The 15279-nt window shown below is 37.2% G+C and overlaps 1 protein-coding gene across 1 annotated transcript in view; it reads left to right on the forward strand.

Moving 5' to 3' along the window:
- LOC107661873 (B-cell receptor CD22-like) overlaps window positions 1-15279 on the forward strand; it is a 35473-nt gene that overhangs the window by 16833 nt on the left and 3361 nt on the right. Inside the window, exon 8 of the mRNA XM_016451658.1 lies at window positions 2525-2638. Within this exon, the coding sequence (XP_016307144.1) occupies window positions 2525-2638 (114 nt within the window). The remainder of the gene's footprint in view (window positions 1-2524; window positions 2639-15279) is intronic.

Genomic DNA, 15279 nt, shown 5'->3' on the forward strand with positions numbered 1-15279 from the left:
GGTGGGAAAATTTCCTCTCCGTCACACCCCTAATATATATACACATATATGTATATATATATGTACATATATATATATATTTCATCACATATGAGCGATTCTACAGTAACTGTTACAAACCAACTGAGAGTTGAGAAATTACCTACATTTCATAACGATTATAAATGCACCCTTTTAACAAGAAAAGTTTTTTATGTGACAATTCTGATCTGTGACATGAAAATAAATCATATATATTTCTTATATTCCCATTGATTTCAAAATCAAAACAGTGAGAGACAAGATCTTCTGTTGAAAAACTTTCACAACTCATGTTTCCAAATTCCCAGTGATTGCATATTGACGTCTTCAACTATAACAGCTGTGACATTGATGGTGAAGCAGTCACTAGCTGGCAGTACAGCTGGTATAAAGACGGTTCAGTCAGTGTTTTCAGTGAACTACAGGAACACATATTCAGTCCTGTTACTGAGTCTGATGCAGGTAAATACTCCTGTTATGGAGCAGAGAGAGGAGGATCACAAACATCAAACATCAGTGATGCAGTTACACTGACAGTATCAGGTGAGTTTCATCATCTAAAAGTTAGGACACCCTAATGAATTCAATGGTTTTCTGTATCAGGACATAATAAAAAATTATCTGGTCCTTGGCAGATCCTAAAATTTGGAAAATGAACAACATCACATGACATATCACACCATGACATTAGGACACACTATGATTCAATTGCCTGCAGATCCACTTTTAGCAGCAATAACTTGAAGTAATCATTTTCTGTATGACTTTATCAGTCTCTCACATCGTTCTGGAAGAATTTTGGCCCACTCTTCTTTACAACGTTGCTCCAGTTTATTGAGGTTTGTGGGTGTTTGTTTATTCACAGCTCTCACAGCATTTGAGTCAGGATGAGGTCTGGACTTTGACTGGGCTTTTGCAACACCTTGATTCTCTTATTTTCAGCCGTTCTGTTGTAGATTTGCTGGTTTACTTGGGATCATTGTCCTGTTGCATCACCCAGTCTTGGCCAAACTTTAGCTGTCGAACGGATGGCCTCACATTTGACTCTAGAATACTTTGGTATACAGAGGAGTTCGTGGTTGACTCAATGACTGTGAGGTGCCCAGGTCCTGTGGCTACAAAACAAGCCCAAAATCATCAGCCCTCCACCAGCATGTGTGACTTTTGGTATGAGGTGTTTGTGCTGATATGCTCTTTAGGTTTTCACCGTGGCGCTGTGCATTATGGGAAAACATCTCCACTTTGGTCTCATCTGTTCAAAGGACATTGTTCTAGAAGTCTCATGGTTTGTTCAGATGCAACTTTGCAAACCTAAACCGTGCTGCCATGTTCTTTATAGATAGAAGAGGCATTCTTCTGGCAACTCTTCCATACATACCATACTTGTCCCATATTTTTCTAATTGTACTGTCATGAACTTTATGATTTGACATGTTAACTGAGAAGTCTCACTGCGGAGTCTGCAGTGAAGCTCTTGGGTTGTCTGCCATTTCTCTGAGCGTTACACAGTCTGATCTTGGGGTGAATTTCCTGGGACATCCACTCCTGGGAAGATTGGTGTCTGTTTTGAATGTCTTCCACTTCTGAATAATCTTCCTCACTGTGGAATGATGGATTTCAAATTGTTTGGAAATGGCGCATTACTCTTCCCAGATTGATGGCATCAAGAATTGCTTCTTTAAGATCATTGCTGATGTCTGTCTTACCTCCTTGGCATAGTGTTAATACACACCTGAAGGCTCCAGACCAGCAAACTGCCAAAACTTCTGCTTTTATAGAGGTGCTCACACTTGCTGATGATCAGATAACCAAAGGCATTTGATTAGCAGTGCCTGACCATTACTTACCCTATGTTAATAGTAAGGGTGACAAATTTGAGACCATCCGTCCGACAGCTAAAATTGGGCCAAAATTGGGTCATGCACTATGTTAACAGTAAGGGTGTCCTAACTTTGTCACACGTGGCTTTTCCATCTCTGCTTTATTTTTGTTAAATATAAATAATGACACAGCGCAATATGTCATGTTGTTGTTCATCTGAGGTTTTGTTTTCCAAATTTTAAGACTTGCCAAGGGAATCGACGTATGCTTTCTCTGTTTCTGTAGTTGGTGTGATTCTGTAGAGGCATGTTCATCCTGTGACTGAAGGAGATACTCTGACTCCTGGAATAACATACCGCTGGATGGCGCGATTGACCAATCAGAATCAAGTATTCCACAGAGCTACACTGTTTATATCAACATTCAACCCCACCAATCCTCAGAGCTGATTTCTATAAAGATGAATCACTCATCCAGAATCAAACTACAGAGATGATCATCTCTACTGTCTCAAAGTCACATGAGGGTTTCTACTACTGCAAACACCCAGAGAGAGGAGAGTCACCCAAGAGCTGGATCTCAGTTAGAGGTGAAAGTCAATGAAACTGTGAGTTGATTTATTTCTTCATATGCTCTCGTTCAGATAGAGCGCTTGTAAAGTGCTTGTGTGTCTTTTTTTCAGTGTCTCATTCAGAATCTCAGATCTCTGTCCTCCACACACTCAGTTCTGTACTGGCAGTTTGTCCATATCTGCTAGTGACAGTCGTGCTGATCTTCAAATGCTACAGGATGAGAGGTAAATGTCCATCTGGTTTATTACGCTAAATTCATTATATTCAGTGAAACACCAAACTGGTCATTATTATCATTAATAATGTGTAGCTTGTCATCCTTTGGGTTTGTAAGATGCTTACTAAAGCTGATTTGAAACAGCATTTATTGTGAAAATTGCTGTAATACAGTTGAATTTAATCTGTAATTTAATAAAGTCTTCTACTGTTTATTTTTTACTCTACAAATACACATCTTTCCTCACTGACAAAGACATGATTTTTTTGTTTTGTCTTTTCTAGTCAAATTTGTTTAAAAACAGTTGAAAGATTATGGTAGGTAGTTAATCAAAAACAATAAAATTAAAGAGAAAAAAAACATACATGCCTGTTCACGTAAATGCTTGGTAACACTTTATAATAACTTTCATTAATAAATCATGAACAAATATTATGTAATGCTTTATGGATCATTAGTTCATATATATATTCACATATCTAGAAATGTGAAATATTAATGTGCTTGTTCATGTTTACCAATAAATGTATTAAACATTACATAATAATTAAAATTTCATGTAAATTAAAATGCTTACAAATGTCATTAAACTGCTTTGTTGTGTTGTGTGTATTTAACAGTTACAACTTCAACCTGATATTAATCTGTTGTGAACTTGTGATGGTGTGAAAACTTCAGCTTCATCCTGGAATCTCTCAGTATCTCTTTCACATGTTCAGGCTGAATGCTTGCTTACTGTAAAAGTCACGTTTTGGGAGTGACTCCTTTTGGCATCTCTCGTTTGTCAAAGTCAACATGAACCAGCATCTCAACACATTTGACTTCCCAGTGAAACAGGATATTCAACAAGAAAACGTGTAGGGAAGAACTTGATTTGATCCATCAGGAATTAACTGGAATGTACACAATCGCTGTTACATACAGTTTGTATTTTCTTTGAAATAGCTAAGAAATTAAATAAGGCACATTTTATTGTCATATTGATTTTAATAAGAGACATGGATGTCAATCTGTATAACACCTAATTTTTTTAAATAAATGCCTATCTGAGGCCTGACAACACACTGACTGAACTGAAGTGTTTGTTTGTAAAGTTTTGAAAAGCTTATCTTACAGAAATCAACTTATCCATTTAAGGGTGATATTTGACCCCTTCATGCTTCATTACTGTTACAAACCCCTATTTAAATTAGCCAGAAAGGGGAACGCAACATAAAGAAGTGTAACAGAGGTATTTTTTAAGGGACTTTTGTCCAAGTCATCGCAAGTCATTTCTTCAATTTCATCGTTGCTACAGACTGGTACAAACGTTCACTGCACATATACACACATTAACTCTTTACTGATATAGACTGAACTGAACTGAGAACTTGAACTAGGTAATTGAACTGGGTTTGGTGTGAAAATTGAATCATCTGTTGAATCACAAGAGTCATTTCAGAGTTCATTTGAACTGAGTTGTCAGGGATTCCACGCAGTCACAACCACCTCAGTCACCACAGTCACCAGTCATGACTCTCACCAGATCACAATCACCCGATTACTGATCACCCGCACCTGCAGCCTGCAATCAGCACTCCTTCATAAGCACACTCCACTCAGACACTCATTGTCCGGTCTACGGTTCACATACCTGAACTAGCCTGACTCTCCCTACTTACCTGCATGTGCTTACCTCCAGATACACCAGCGTCCCTTCGATCCTGTTCTCCTCAGCTCCAGCCATATCCAGTCACACCTGCAGAAGACCCAGCATCAGTGATCTCAGCTAAGAACCACAGAACTGTCTATAGTGTTTCTGCTCACCTGTTCTCAACCACTACTCATCCATCAATCACATCTGTCAATAAACATATCTGTGTGTTCACTTATCTCTTGTCTCCGGCCTGTGTTGTGACATGAGTCAAGAGTTATTTCTGAGTTTATTTTAAGTGAATCATTTGTGAACTGATTGTTATTCCAGAGGTGTTATACACAGGTTTGATGGTTAAACAATTGGTGGTGCACTACGGGTAAAGATTATAGTGACAATTTTATTTGAGTAACACTGTTTTATTTGTTTTTTTGGTCACACTTTATATTAGGTGGCCTTAACTACTATGTACTTACATCAAAAAAGAAGTACATTGTACTTAGTGTGGTCATATTGTATTGCAAAACACTTTTGCTGCTATTTAGGTGGGATACGGGTAAGGTTAGGCACTAGTAGTTAAGGCCACTTAATATAAAGTGGGACCGTTTTTTTACATTTATTTCATGTCTTGTTCTGATCTTCTTTAACCTGCTGAAACACTGCAGAAGAAAAAACAGACAATCTAAAAAATTAAAAAATAAATCTGATTAAATGTTAAAGTAAATCTTAAGAGTATTATTATTGTTGAAATTACCTTGGAGTAGGGGCGTCTCACTTGCTCAGTTTGGTACCGGGGGTGGGAATGTGAATTGTTACTGTTATATTGCCTCACATATTTACACTTCAGGCAGCCTGAAGCTTGTGTATTTGGTTTAACAGAATATGTTGACATGCTTTAATGTTAAAAAAACACATTATATTTCAAATACTGTACATTATTATAGTTCCTCTATGCCCCGCCTCTCAAACACGTAGTTTTCTACAAAGTCCCTCCTTCCGACCAGCACAGTCTGCTCTGATTGGTCCGCTGACCCAGTGCATTGTGATTGGCTGAACACCACAAGCACGCGTCGGAAATGTAACGACCCTTTTCATAATCGCGAGCTTCAGCATTCAACATAAATGTAAAGACAGTAAATAATGTCCTTAGTTTTACCATCAGTTCAAGCCCGAAAGGGGAACAGAGTTGCGTGGCAGACACCGTGATGATGCTCGTATGTATTTGCAGTACACAAGCCGCGATTAAGAAAGCTGACTCCACTGTGAAGTGACCCTGTCTCTCTGTCTCACGCACACACACACAACGTGATACTATACACAGCGCAGAACTCCGCATTTGAACAGTCAATAGTAAATACTTACACTATTAAGAAAACATACTTACAGTAGCTGATTCAGAATAAGCGCCAGATTGTCATAGCAAAGTCGTAATTTACCCATTGTTTTTAGAAATAGCCTTTGCACAGTCAGCCTTGTAGGCTACTCTACTAGGTTCACAAAACTGTCGTCCATAAAATGCGTTGCACAAATTCGAACATCTGGGTTGTGCTGTTCTGTTGTAAATAAATCTTAACCAATGATTCCTCATTGCATCTACTTTCGGAAGGCCAAATAAAGTGCTTTTGCTTTCCCACAGAAACACACAGCGTCTCCCTGACATGGCTGCATCAACACTACTGCTGTTCCTGAAACCACGCCTTCTTTCTTTGCATGAACATTTGGGCGGCACTGCACAAATATTTCCACATCGTGACGTAGAGATGTGTGGGCGTGTTTGAATGAGGCGTTTTAGCCCGGTCTGGATCAGCCTTCTCTTTAGATAGAATAAATCCTTTTGTGTGAGACTTTGAGCTTTGTAACTGCAGATCTTATACATGCACAAATAGCTACAAAACACACTAAAGAAAAGGAAAAATAGAAATCGCATCATATGACCCCTTTAATACAAGCATTTGCAAACTTACCTGAAGCCACACTCTCTGGTCCCTTTAGTATATTATACAACAGAGTAAGGTAACACGTATACATAACATATACATTGATACTCAAAGCACTGGGGTGGGGGACCAAGATCCTTTCCTCCTTAAGTCTTCCAAGGTAACATTAATTTCTCCTACTAAGCGGGCCCTAACGCACCCGTTACAGAAGGACACGTGAATCCAAGATATCATGCAAAAACATTTATTTAGATAACAAAACTAAACATAAAACAAAGGAAACATATATCAAAACAAGAAAGGGAAACAAGAATGGGTAACGCTTTAGATTACAGCCCGCAATGTACCGCGTAATTAAACAGAATTTACAGCGTACCTATTTATAAATATAGAGTACCTCCACAGTACCTACTTGTAGGCAGGGCCGTCCTTAGCTGATGTGGGGCCCAGTGCGAGGTAGGGGGCGGGGCCCCCCTCTGTCCGTTCGCAATCGCGTTTTCCCCCTCTATCCGTTCGCGATCGCGTTGTGGGGGGGTTCATTCGCCACAGGGCCCGGTGCGACCGCACCAGTTGCACCCCCCTAAGGACGGCCCTGCTCGTAGGTATAAGGGAACAATATGCAACGTTTTTGGGAATAAGTGGGTAATAACCTGTTAAATTATAAAGCATTTATACTGTAAGTATTTTATAACTAAAGGGCACCTATTCTGAAATTATGTGCTATGTATGACAGACAGATCGAAATTTTCCACATAAGCATAACTTACAGCTGTACGTACGTGTAGGTAAACGGAAACAATGTGCAACATTTGGGGGTAAGGAGGTAATGACTTGGAAAATTAAAAGTATTTATACTGTTAGTATTTCATAAGTAAGGTGTAACTATTCTAAGATTACGTGGTATGCATGACCTACTGTGTTAGGCAACAATATTTTGATTTAGAACAAGTTGCCTTATTGTAATAACACAAAATATATGATGCAGTATATTTTTACACTACGTACTGGGTACTTATTGTATTATTACAACATACTGTATATCTTGCATGACTGATACAAATAGTAAACTGTAGTAGTATAATAAAGTAATTATATTAAAGTTAAAAACCACCATAGTCTTTATACAATTTTACCACAGTTTACTTAAGAATATATGTTATAGTATTTACTAGTGTTTCTTTATGTGGGATCATGAAGATTATAAAGTATGGGGAAATGATGTAATGTATTTCTGTTATGATTTGGTTTAGAAATTTCCATATGAAAATTTACCTGATGAAAGAGCATTGCATATGGTCATCTCAGCAGCGAGTTCGTTAGCAGCATTGTACCGTCAAGTTGCAATACAGTGGAAAACTAGATTACCTGTTTCCAGCTCCTCGCGAGATGTAACATATAAATATAACATCATAATACACAACACGTGTATATTTACTGTATAATTTATGTTTTTTTTGATAGCTGTAGTGCTGTTGGTGCACTTGAGCTTCCGTATGTGGTTTGAGGCAAGTAGAATAAAATGTACAACAACATTTTTCTTAACTACTATGCAAACATACACCCTTGTTATATGTAGTTACTGTGTAAGTGTAACATCTGCGGGCTGTCATTTAAAGTGATCCCTTGTTACCCTCTTGTTACATGTAGTTGCTGTGTAAGTGTAACATCTGCGGGCTGTAATTTAGTGATGCCTTGTTACCCTCTTGTTACGTGTAGTTGCTAAGTGTAACATTAAACAATTTTAGTTATGCTACAATAGATATGTTTCAAAGTTATTAACAATGAACTATTACATAGTTAAATGCAAGGTCCAAAGGCCTTAACCTTAAGTTAACAAAAAAAAAAAAATGTAATAATCATACTGTCAATTTTTCCTTTCAGCTATGGGCAGGAGTCAACGAATTTCTGGAGATCTTTTGCATATACTTGCAAAGTTGTCCCTGCAGAATATGAGGGAGCAGAAAAGTCCTCCCCCTCTGATGCAGTTTTCACCTGTGATCACAATTAGAGAAAAATGCATTGCAAAAAAAAAAAACCCACCCTTAATATGTGTCAAGTTTGCATAATGTAAAGAAGTATTGCACAAAGCTTATATTTAACCAAATGCCAAAAAAAGGACTTCTGTGAGGACTCTGTGTCACAGCAATGTTTCAAGGTAAATCGGTAAGAGTTGCCAACACTGTGATATGGTAAAGCAATAAATAATAAAATAACAAAGGACTACAAAACTTACACAGGTAACTGGAAAATAACAAACAAGAACTTAATAGTAAAACAAAATAGAGAATATGCAACAGTCAGTAGGTGATTGTCAACTGCACTCTGATGGGCTCCAACTCACCTTAACCCCTGGGTATACCCTGTACCTTACGAATATGAAACATGTTTATACCATAGTTTTAAAAAAAATAGAAACATTGTTGCTATAGTTAAACCCTGGGTACCACAAAACTACAAAAACTGTGGTTAAAACCTTTTCAGCCCTGTTGCATATTTTGCATTTTTACAGAATTAGGTATACCTGAATTTAAAAAAGTGCCCTACACACAAACATTAGAGTAAATTGATAAAAAATAGTTTCTATGTACAGAAAACCTTCTAAATTTTAAAACATGGCGTTGTTTTATTGTATTTGTTCAAAATTTTATGACAAACACAAATAAAAATTGTCCTGATAAGTTACTCACCCCTGTGTCATCCAAGATGTTCGTGTCTTTCTTTCTTCAGTCGCAAAGAAATTAAGTTTTTTGAGGAAAACATTCCAGGATTTTTCTTCATACAGTGGACTTTTATGGTGGCCAGCGGAATGAAGATTAAAAACACAGTTTCAATGAAGCTTCAAAGGGCTCTACACGATCCCAGCCGAGGAATAGAGTGGTGGAACTATGATGTCACTTTGTAGGCAAAAACCCGGAAGCGAGTTAGCATTTTAGCATTTTCGGTTCCATCGTCCCAGAGTCAATGAGTTTTTTGAATGGGACTTTGGTTAAATCCCTTAAATAAGGTCCGTGGTTCACCCAGGCTCAAGATACGTTCACGTTTTATTCTATGACATAAAACACACCAGTTACACCCCACTCGTGATTTTTTTAAACTTACGTTTCTTAAAAAGACAGTTGCTAACAAGTTGCTAAATGGGACTACAGACGCTGTCGGAGACATTCAACGTCATCACGCCGAACAGTTTATCAATTTAAAGTATTTTTCAATCGTAGTATAATTTATAGTACAATTACTTGTAGAATAACCAATTAATAATTTTCCGCATTTTATATTGTTGTTCGACAATGTTTTTTTGCTTTGCCCCGAAATGCAACACAAGTCTTCGGATGGAAGATGCTCGTTTTCTAGCTTTCCTACTGATACGGAAACTCTGGGTTCATACCATGAGGTAAACTCATTTGATTATTCCATGTAAACACCACATTTACCGGCTTTACGTGGTGAAAGTGAAACTTTAATGATGCATGCTTAAAGCCACGTTAAATTTAAATGTTTACCGCCACATGAAGCTGTTAGAAAGCATTTAGACTGAGGATTTCCTAGAAGCAAGGATAAAATAACATTGTGTGTACCCACCCTAACAAAATTATAGCTGAAACGTGGTTCTTTATTCACTAAAATAAGTAATACTTACATTTTTCGAGTGTAAAATCAACAGTCTTCTCCAAAGGCAAGATCTTTGAGCAGCTGATCAACGTCTCCTTTGTGCAGATATTGCAAACATGGAGGAAATCGTACTAGGTAGGGTTGTCGTGTTACTGATGCTATGAGGTGTCTGTGCACCTGTCGATCTTATTTTCTTTTTATTATTATTACTGCAGAACTTATTACATACAAGCTCAGGGAAAGATGGTAGTATCTTTAACAATGAACAATCATAATGACAAGAAACGGAAAACATAACTATAATGGGTTAGCGTACATCATAGTATGAGATTATATACACAGGAAAAAAAAGGATTAAATATCTTTGAGTAATCATAATATTCATATAGCCATAATGCATTAAAAAATACATTTGTTTTTGTTGTTGTTGTTTTTGTTATTTATAAGCCTCAGGGATGAAACGAGAGAAATTCAACAAGAAAAAGAGGAAAATAAAGGAGATTTAAGCCAGTTTTGCATGTAGATGAACAATTTTACGAGATAATGATTTTGGGTTTTCATAATTTAAAAAAAATTATATCTTTAAGGATTAAACTGTGGGTCATTTTAGTAGAGTTAGAAATATAAAAACTTAAATCAACACACAATGTATTGGTTATACTACAATCACAATAAAAGGGCAGCTGTTTCTTCAACAAGACCACAAAATGAGCAAATTACATCAACATCAAAATATTTACAGATAGATTAATTAAACCTGTCGCTCATATCTTTTAAGTTGTTTCGCTTGTTAACGTCATAGATCACATGATAACGTCAGCATGGCGGATCGCATTCATACTCAACGAGATTTGGCTGGAGAGTACATACTCTTTTAGCGCTCGTTAAGTAAGTACTTATTGAAATGAAGTACCTACTCATTGAGTATGCCATTTCGGACGCAGCTATTGTTTCTTCAACATTACAGTGTTCACATAACCCATTTGGATGTTTCCCTAATATTTTAAGTGTGCGGTTTTTTGTATTTGTTGTTCGGTTAAAAATTCCATCTCATTTTCTCCTCCAGCTATAAAATCGTCTGACATCTTTGTTTTACCTTTTTTAGTAAAGAGCATTTTATTGACGTTCTTTGCATGTTGGCTTTGTAAACACTGAGTCGGTACTTCTGCCTACGTCACGCTTGAATTTTCCAAGATTACGGAACGAAGACGCGCAGGCGCATCGAAAAGCTAATGCTTGCCCATCATTTGTGGTTAAAAAGTGTATATATATATATATATATATATATATATATATATATATCACAATTATCATATATTTGGCTTTGTAAACACTGAGTCGGTACTTCTGCCTACGTCACGCTTGAATTTTCCAAGATTACGGAACGAAGACGCGCAGGCGCATCGAAAAGCTAATGCTTGCCCATCATTTGTGGTTAAAAAGTGTATATATATATATATATATATATATATATATATATATACCAATTATGCCATAATTGGCAATATTGCATTGGCATATATATACATTTTGAATCATGTTGAAAACTTACTTTTTCAAACTCCTCCTAGACCGTTAGTCTGATTTTCACCAAATTTGACTCAGATCATCTTCAGACAATGCTGGCAAAAAGTTGGATTTGAAATGGATTTCGTGTCGATATACAAAACGGTTTTAGTTTAACGCATCAACGAATTTGCAGGAAAGATGCCAAACTGCATCTGAGGCTGTATCTCTGCAAAGCTGTGACATATTGACACCAAACTTTGTATGTGCCAGTGTCACCTCACACTGACCACGCCACATCATTTTGGTAAGAAGTCAAGAGTGATAAACCATTCATTAACCATTAATTATGCAATTTCCAAAAATGCTAATAACTTTTGATTGCATTAGCCTATTGTAATGAAACTGGTCTCAAAATATTCCTTGTGTCATACCGGCAACACACATACCAATTATGCCATAGTCAGCCGAACTTCCTATCCGCCATTTTGATTTATGTTGAAAACCTACTTTTTCGAACTCCTCGTCAACCGTTGGTCCAATTTTCACCAAAATCGAGTCAAATCATCTTCAGATTGTGCTGACAAGTTATGGATTTCATGTCGACAGACAAAACCGTTTTTGTATAGCGCCGCTACAAAGTTGAAGCATGATGCCAAAATGACTCTGAGGCTGTATCTCGGCAAAACTTTGACATATTGACACCTAGGGATGCAGCGATTAACCGCGCTTTAAAACGTCACGGTTAATTAATCGTAAAGGTTTCGCTAAACCGAGTGTTTCTGTTACACGGAACGGAACTGTTGCAGCTTGCACAAAACGAAAACAAAGTTACACTAGCGGTGCACCAGCTTAAAATTATGTGCTTATCAGAGGCACGGAGACTACTACATGCATTAGATTAACTGTGACAGAGGGACCAAACAGCGAAGCTTTATTTCCACCAGAGAAATGCCTGTTGATAGTGTGGGACCATTTTGGGTACACCAAGAATGACCAGGGTGTCATTTAAATATTGCTGTAAAAAACTGCTTCTAAAGAGCGAATACATAAGGGATAATGCACGGCTCGCTGTACATTGAATGATTTTAAGGCACGACGTGAAGGCGAGAACCACCTGACGTGAAGCTACAGCTCGTTAGCTCAGCATTCTGCCTGCTTCAGATCAGAAAGAGATGAAATAGTGCGGTAAGATCACATTTATTTGAATTAATTAATTATAACATTTAACTACTTGAATTAATTATTCGAGAGAGAGAGAGAGAGAGAGAGAGGTGACAGTTGCCTGTGTGAATTAGCCTACCTGCATCTGTGCGTCTCTCCAGTAGGCTATTAAATCTATTTTATTAATAAAAGTCACGGGGCAGCATTCTCAAGAAGTTTGTGTCCTCCTGAATGTTTGTACACGTGCGCAGCGCGATCTCCGATCTCACAAACCAAAATAATAGACATGATTTTCTCAGGCCACATGTAAAATCATATGAATTATTATAAAGATTAATAAAATGAATATGTATGGATGACAGTTGATTACAATAATATTTCAGTTTATTTCCATCATTAGTAACAGTTTCCCCTGTGGGACAAATAAAGTTAATATTAGTCGTATATTAATAATAGGCTACTTCATTAACTTTGTTATTTAGTATCCCTGTTGTAGTATTATTCATAAGTAAAAATCAAGAAGATTTTTTTTTCCCCATGTTTCCAAATTCTCTACCCCAGGTCCAAAAGAAATGTAAAGAATGTACAAACTGAAAACATTAAATACTTTTGTGATCTATTTCCATTTGTTATTTTCAAAAGAGAAATACTGTCATGGATGTTTACAGAGCAGAGGTCACCTTTTTTTAATTCCAGTGGGAGAGATGGACATTTGTTTGTCTTTTATTATTATTTTGTGCTGTATTGTTGGTTACTGTGTTATTTCTGTTTCAAAAGCCAGTAATAAATTACACTTTAATATCTAAAGAGTGTTCATGTGATTTTATACATTAGTAATGTTGGGAAATGAATAAATGCATAATAATCGTTATAATCGTAAAACCATGATTATTCCTCAGACAATAATCGTACCAACAAAATCTATAATCATTGCATCCCTACTGACACCAAACTTTGTGTGTGCCATTGTCACTTAACACAGAACACACCACATCGATTTGATAACAGCGGCACCTATTGGTCAAAAGTGATAAGCCATTAAATCATATTTTTAGTGTTTGTATTTATGATTTTTCAACCATTTCGACTACAGTCATCCTAAAATGGCTTTAATTACTTATTGCTGCAGTTGGTCTGATGCTACATGCCATGCTTAACTCCTGATTTTGCTTCTGTAGTGCTTGGCTCCGTAATTGCTGCTTGCAGCTATATTTGAAACTGTTTTTAATCTTCAATCCGCTGGCCACCATAAAAGTACACTTTATGAAGAAAAATCCTGGAATGTTTTCCTCAAAAAAATTAATTTCTTTGCGACTGAAGAAAGAACATTTTGGATAACATAGGGGTGAGTAACTTATAAGCAACATTTTTATTTGTGTTTGTCATAAAATTATGAACAAATACAATAAAACAGCTCCATGTGTTAAAATTTAGAGGGTTTTCTGTACATAGAAACTATTTTTTATCAATTTAATCTAAAAATGTGCACTTTTTTAAATTCAGGTATACCTAATTCTGTAAAAATGCTAAATATGCAACAGGGCTGAAAAGGTTTTAAGGATGTCCTGATGAAAATTTTTGTTTGTGTTTGTCATAAAATTATGAACAAATACAATAAAACATACTCCATGTGTTAAAATTTAGAGGGTTTTCTGTAGAAACTATTTTTATCAATTTACTCTAATTTTTGTGTGTAGGGCACTTTTTTAAATTCAGGTATACCTAATTCTGTAAAAATGCAAAATATGCAACAGGGCTGAAAATGTTTTAACCACGGTTTTTGTAGCACAACCATGGCTGTTTTGTGGTACCCATGGTTTAACTATAGTAACAATGTTTTATATATATGTATATACTGTATATATACTTTGATATAAACGTGTCACGAATCCGGTCCGTGGACTTCCATCCGATCGCCACCAGAGGTCACTCGTCCATCATATTGACTCTCTCACTACACTGACTGTTGCACCTCCTGAATCCTGAGTCAAGTGAACTCACAGCTGATCTTCATGAGGCAAGTCAAGTCACAGTTGATCATCATAAGTCAAGTCAAGTCACAGCTGATCGTCATTTTATATATATGTATATACTGTATATATACTTTGATATAAACGTGTCACGAATCCGGTCCGTGGACTTCCATCCGATCGCCACCAGAGGTCACTCGTCCATCATATTGACTCTCTCACTACACTGAATGTTACACGTCACCATGGACTACATTTCCCATCATCCATTGCACTGATTGCACCCAGCTGTAACCAATCAAACACACACACTATATTACACTCACTCAGATCCTTCTCAAACTGCCGAGTATTGTTTAGCGCATATCACTCTTCTAGCGAAAGCTGCATTACGGAGCCATTCCTAGTTCCCGATCCTAGTTCCCAGTTCTAGTTCTAGTCTTAGTCTAGCCACTTCGAGTCTAGTCACAGCTGATCTTCCTGAGTCGAGTCTAGTCACAGTTGATCTTCCTGAGTCGAGTCTAGTCACAGCTGATCTTCATGAGGCAAGTCAAGTCACAGTTGTTCGTCATGAGTCAAGTCAAGTCACGGCCGATCTTCAAAAGTCAAGTCCAGTGGATCTTCATGAGTTAAGTCAAGTCACAACTGCTCTTTCTGAGTCACATCAAGTCACAGTTGATCTTCATGAATCAGGTCACATCACAGCTGATCATCCAGATCATCCAGGGATCACGTCTGTTCACTCAGAGTCCTGTCACTTCCTGTCTGTGGCACCCAGACCCTCAGGGCCCTCAGGGAAGTATGTCACGTATCTGGTCTTCCGTTCACT

This window comes from Sinocyclocheilus anshuiensis, unplaced genomic scaffold (assembly GCF_001515605.1).
Source record: "Sinocyclocheilus anshuiensis isolate Anshui unplaced genomic scaffold, SAMN03320099.WGS_v1.1 scaffold47, whole genome shotgun sequence".
In the NCBI taxonomy this organism is placed as follows: domain Eukaryota; kingdom Metazoa; phylum Chordata; class Actinopteri; order Cypriniformes; family Cyprinidae; genus Sinocyclocheilus; species Sinocyclocheilus anshuiensis.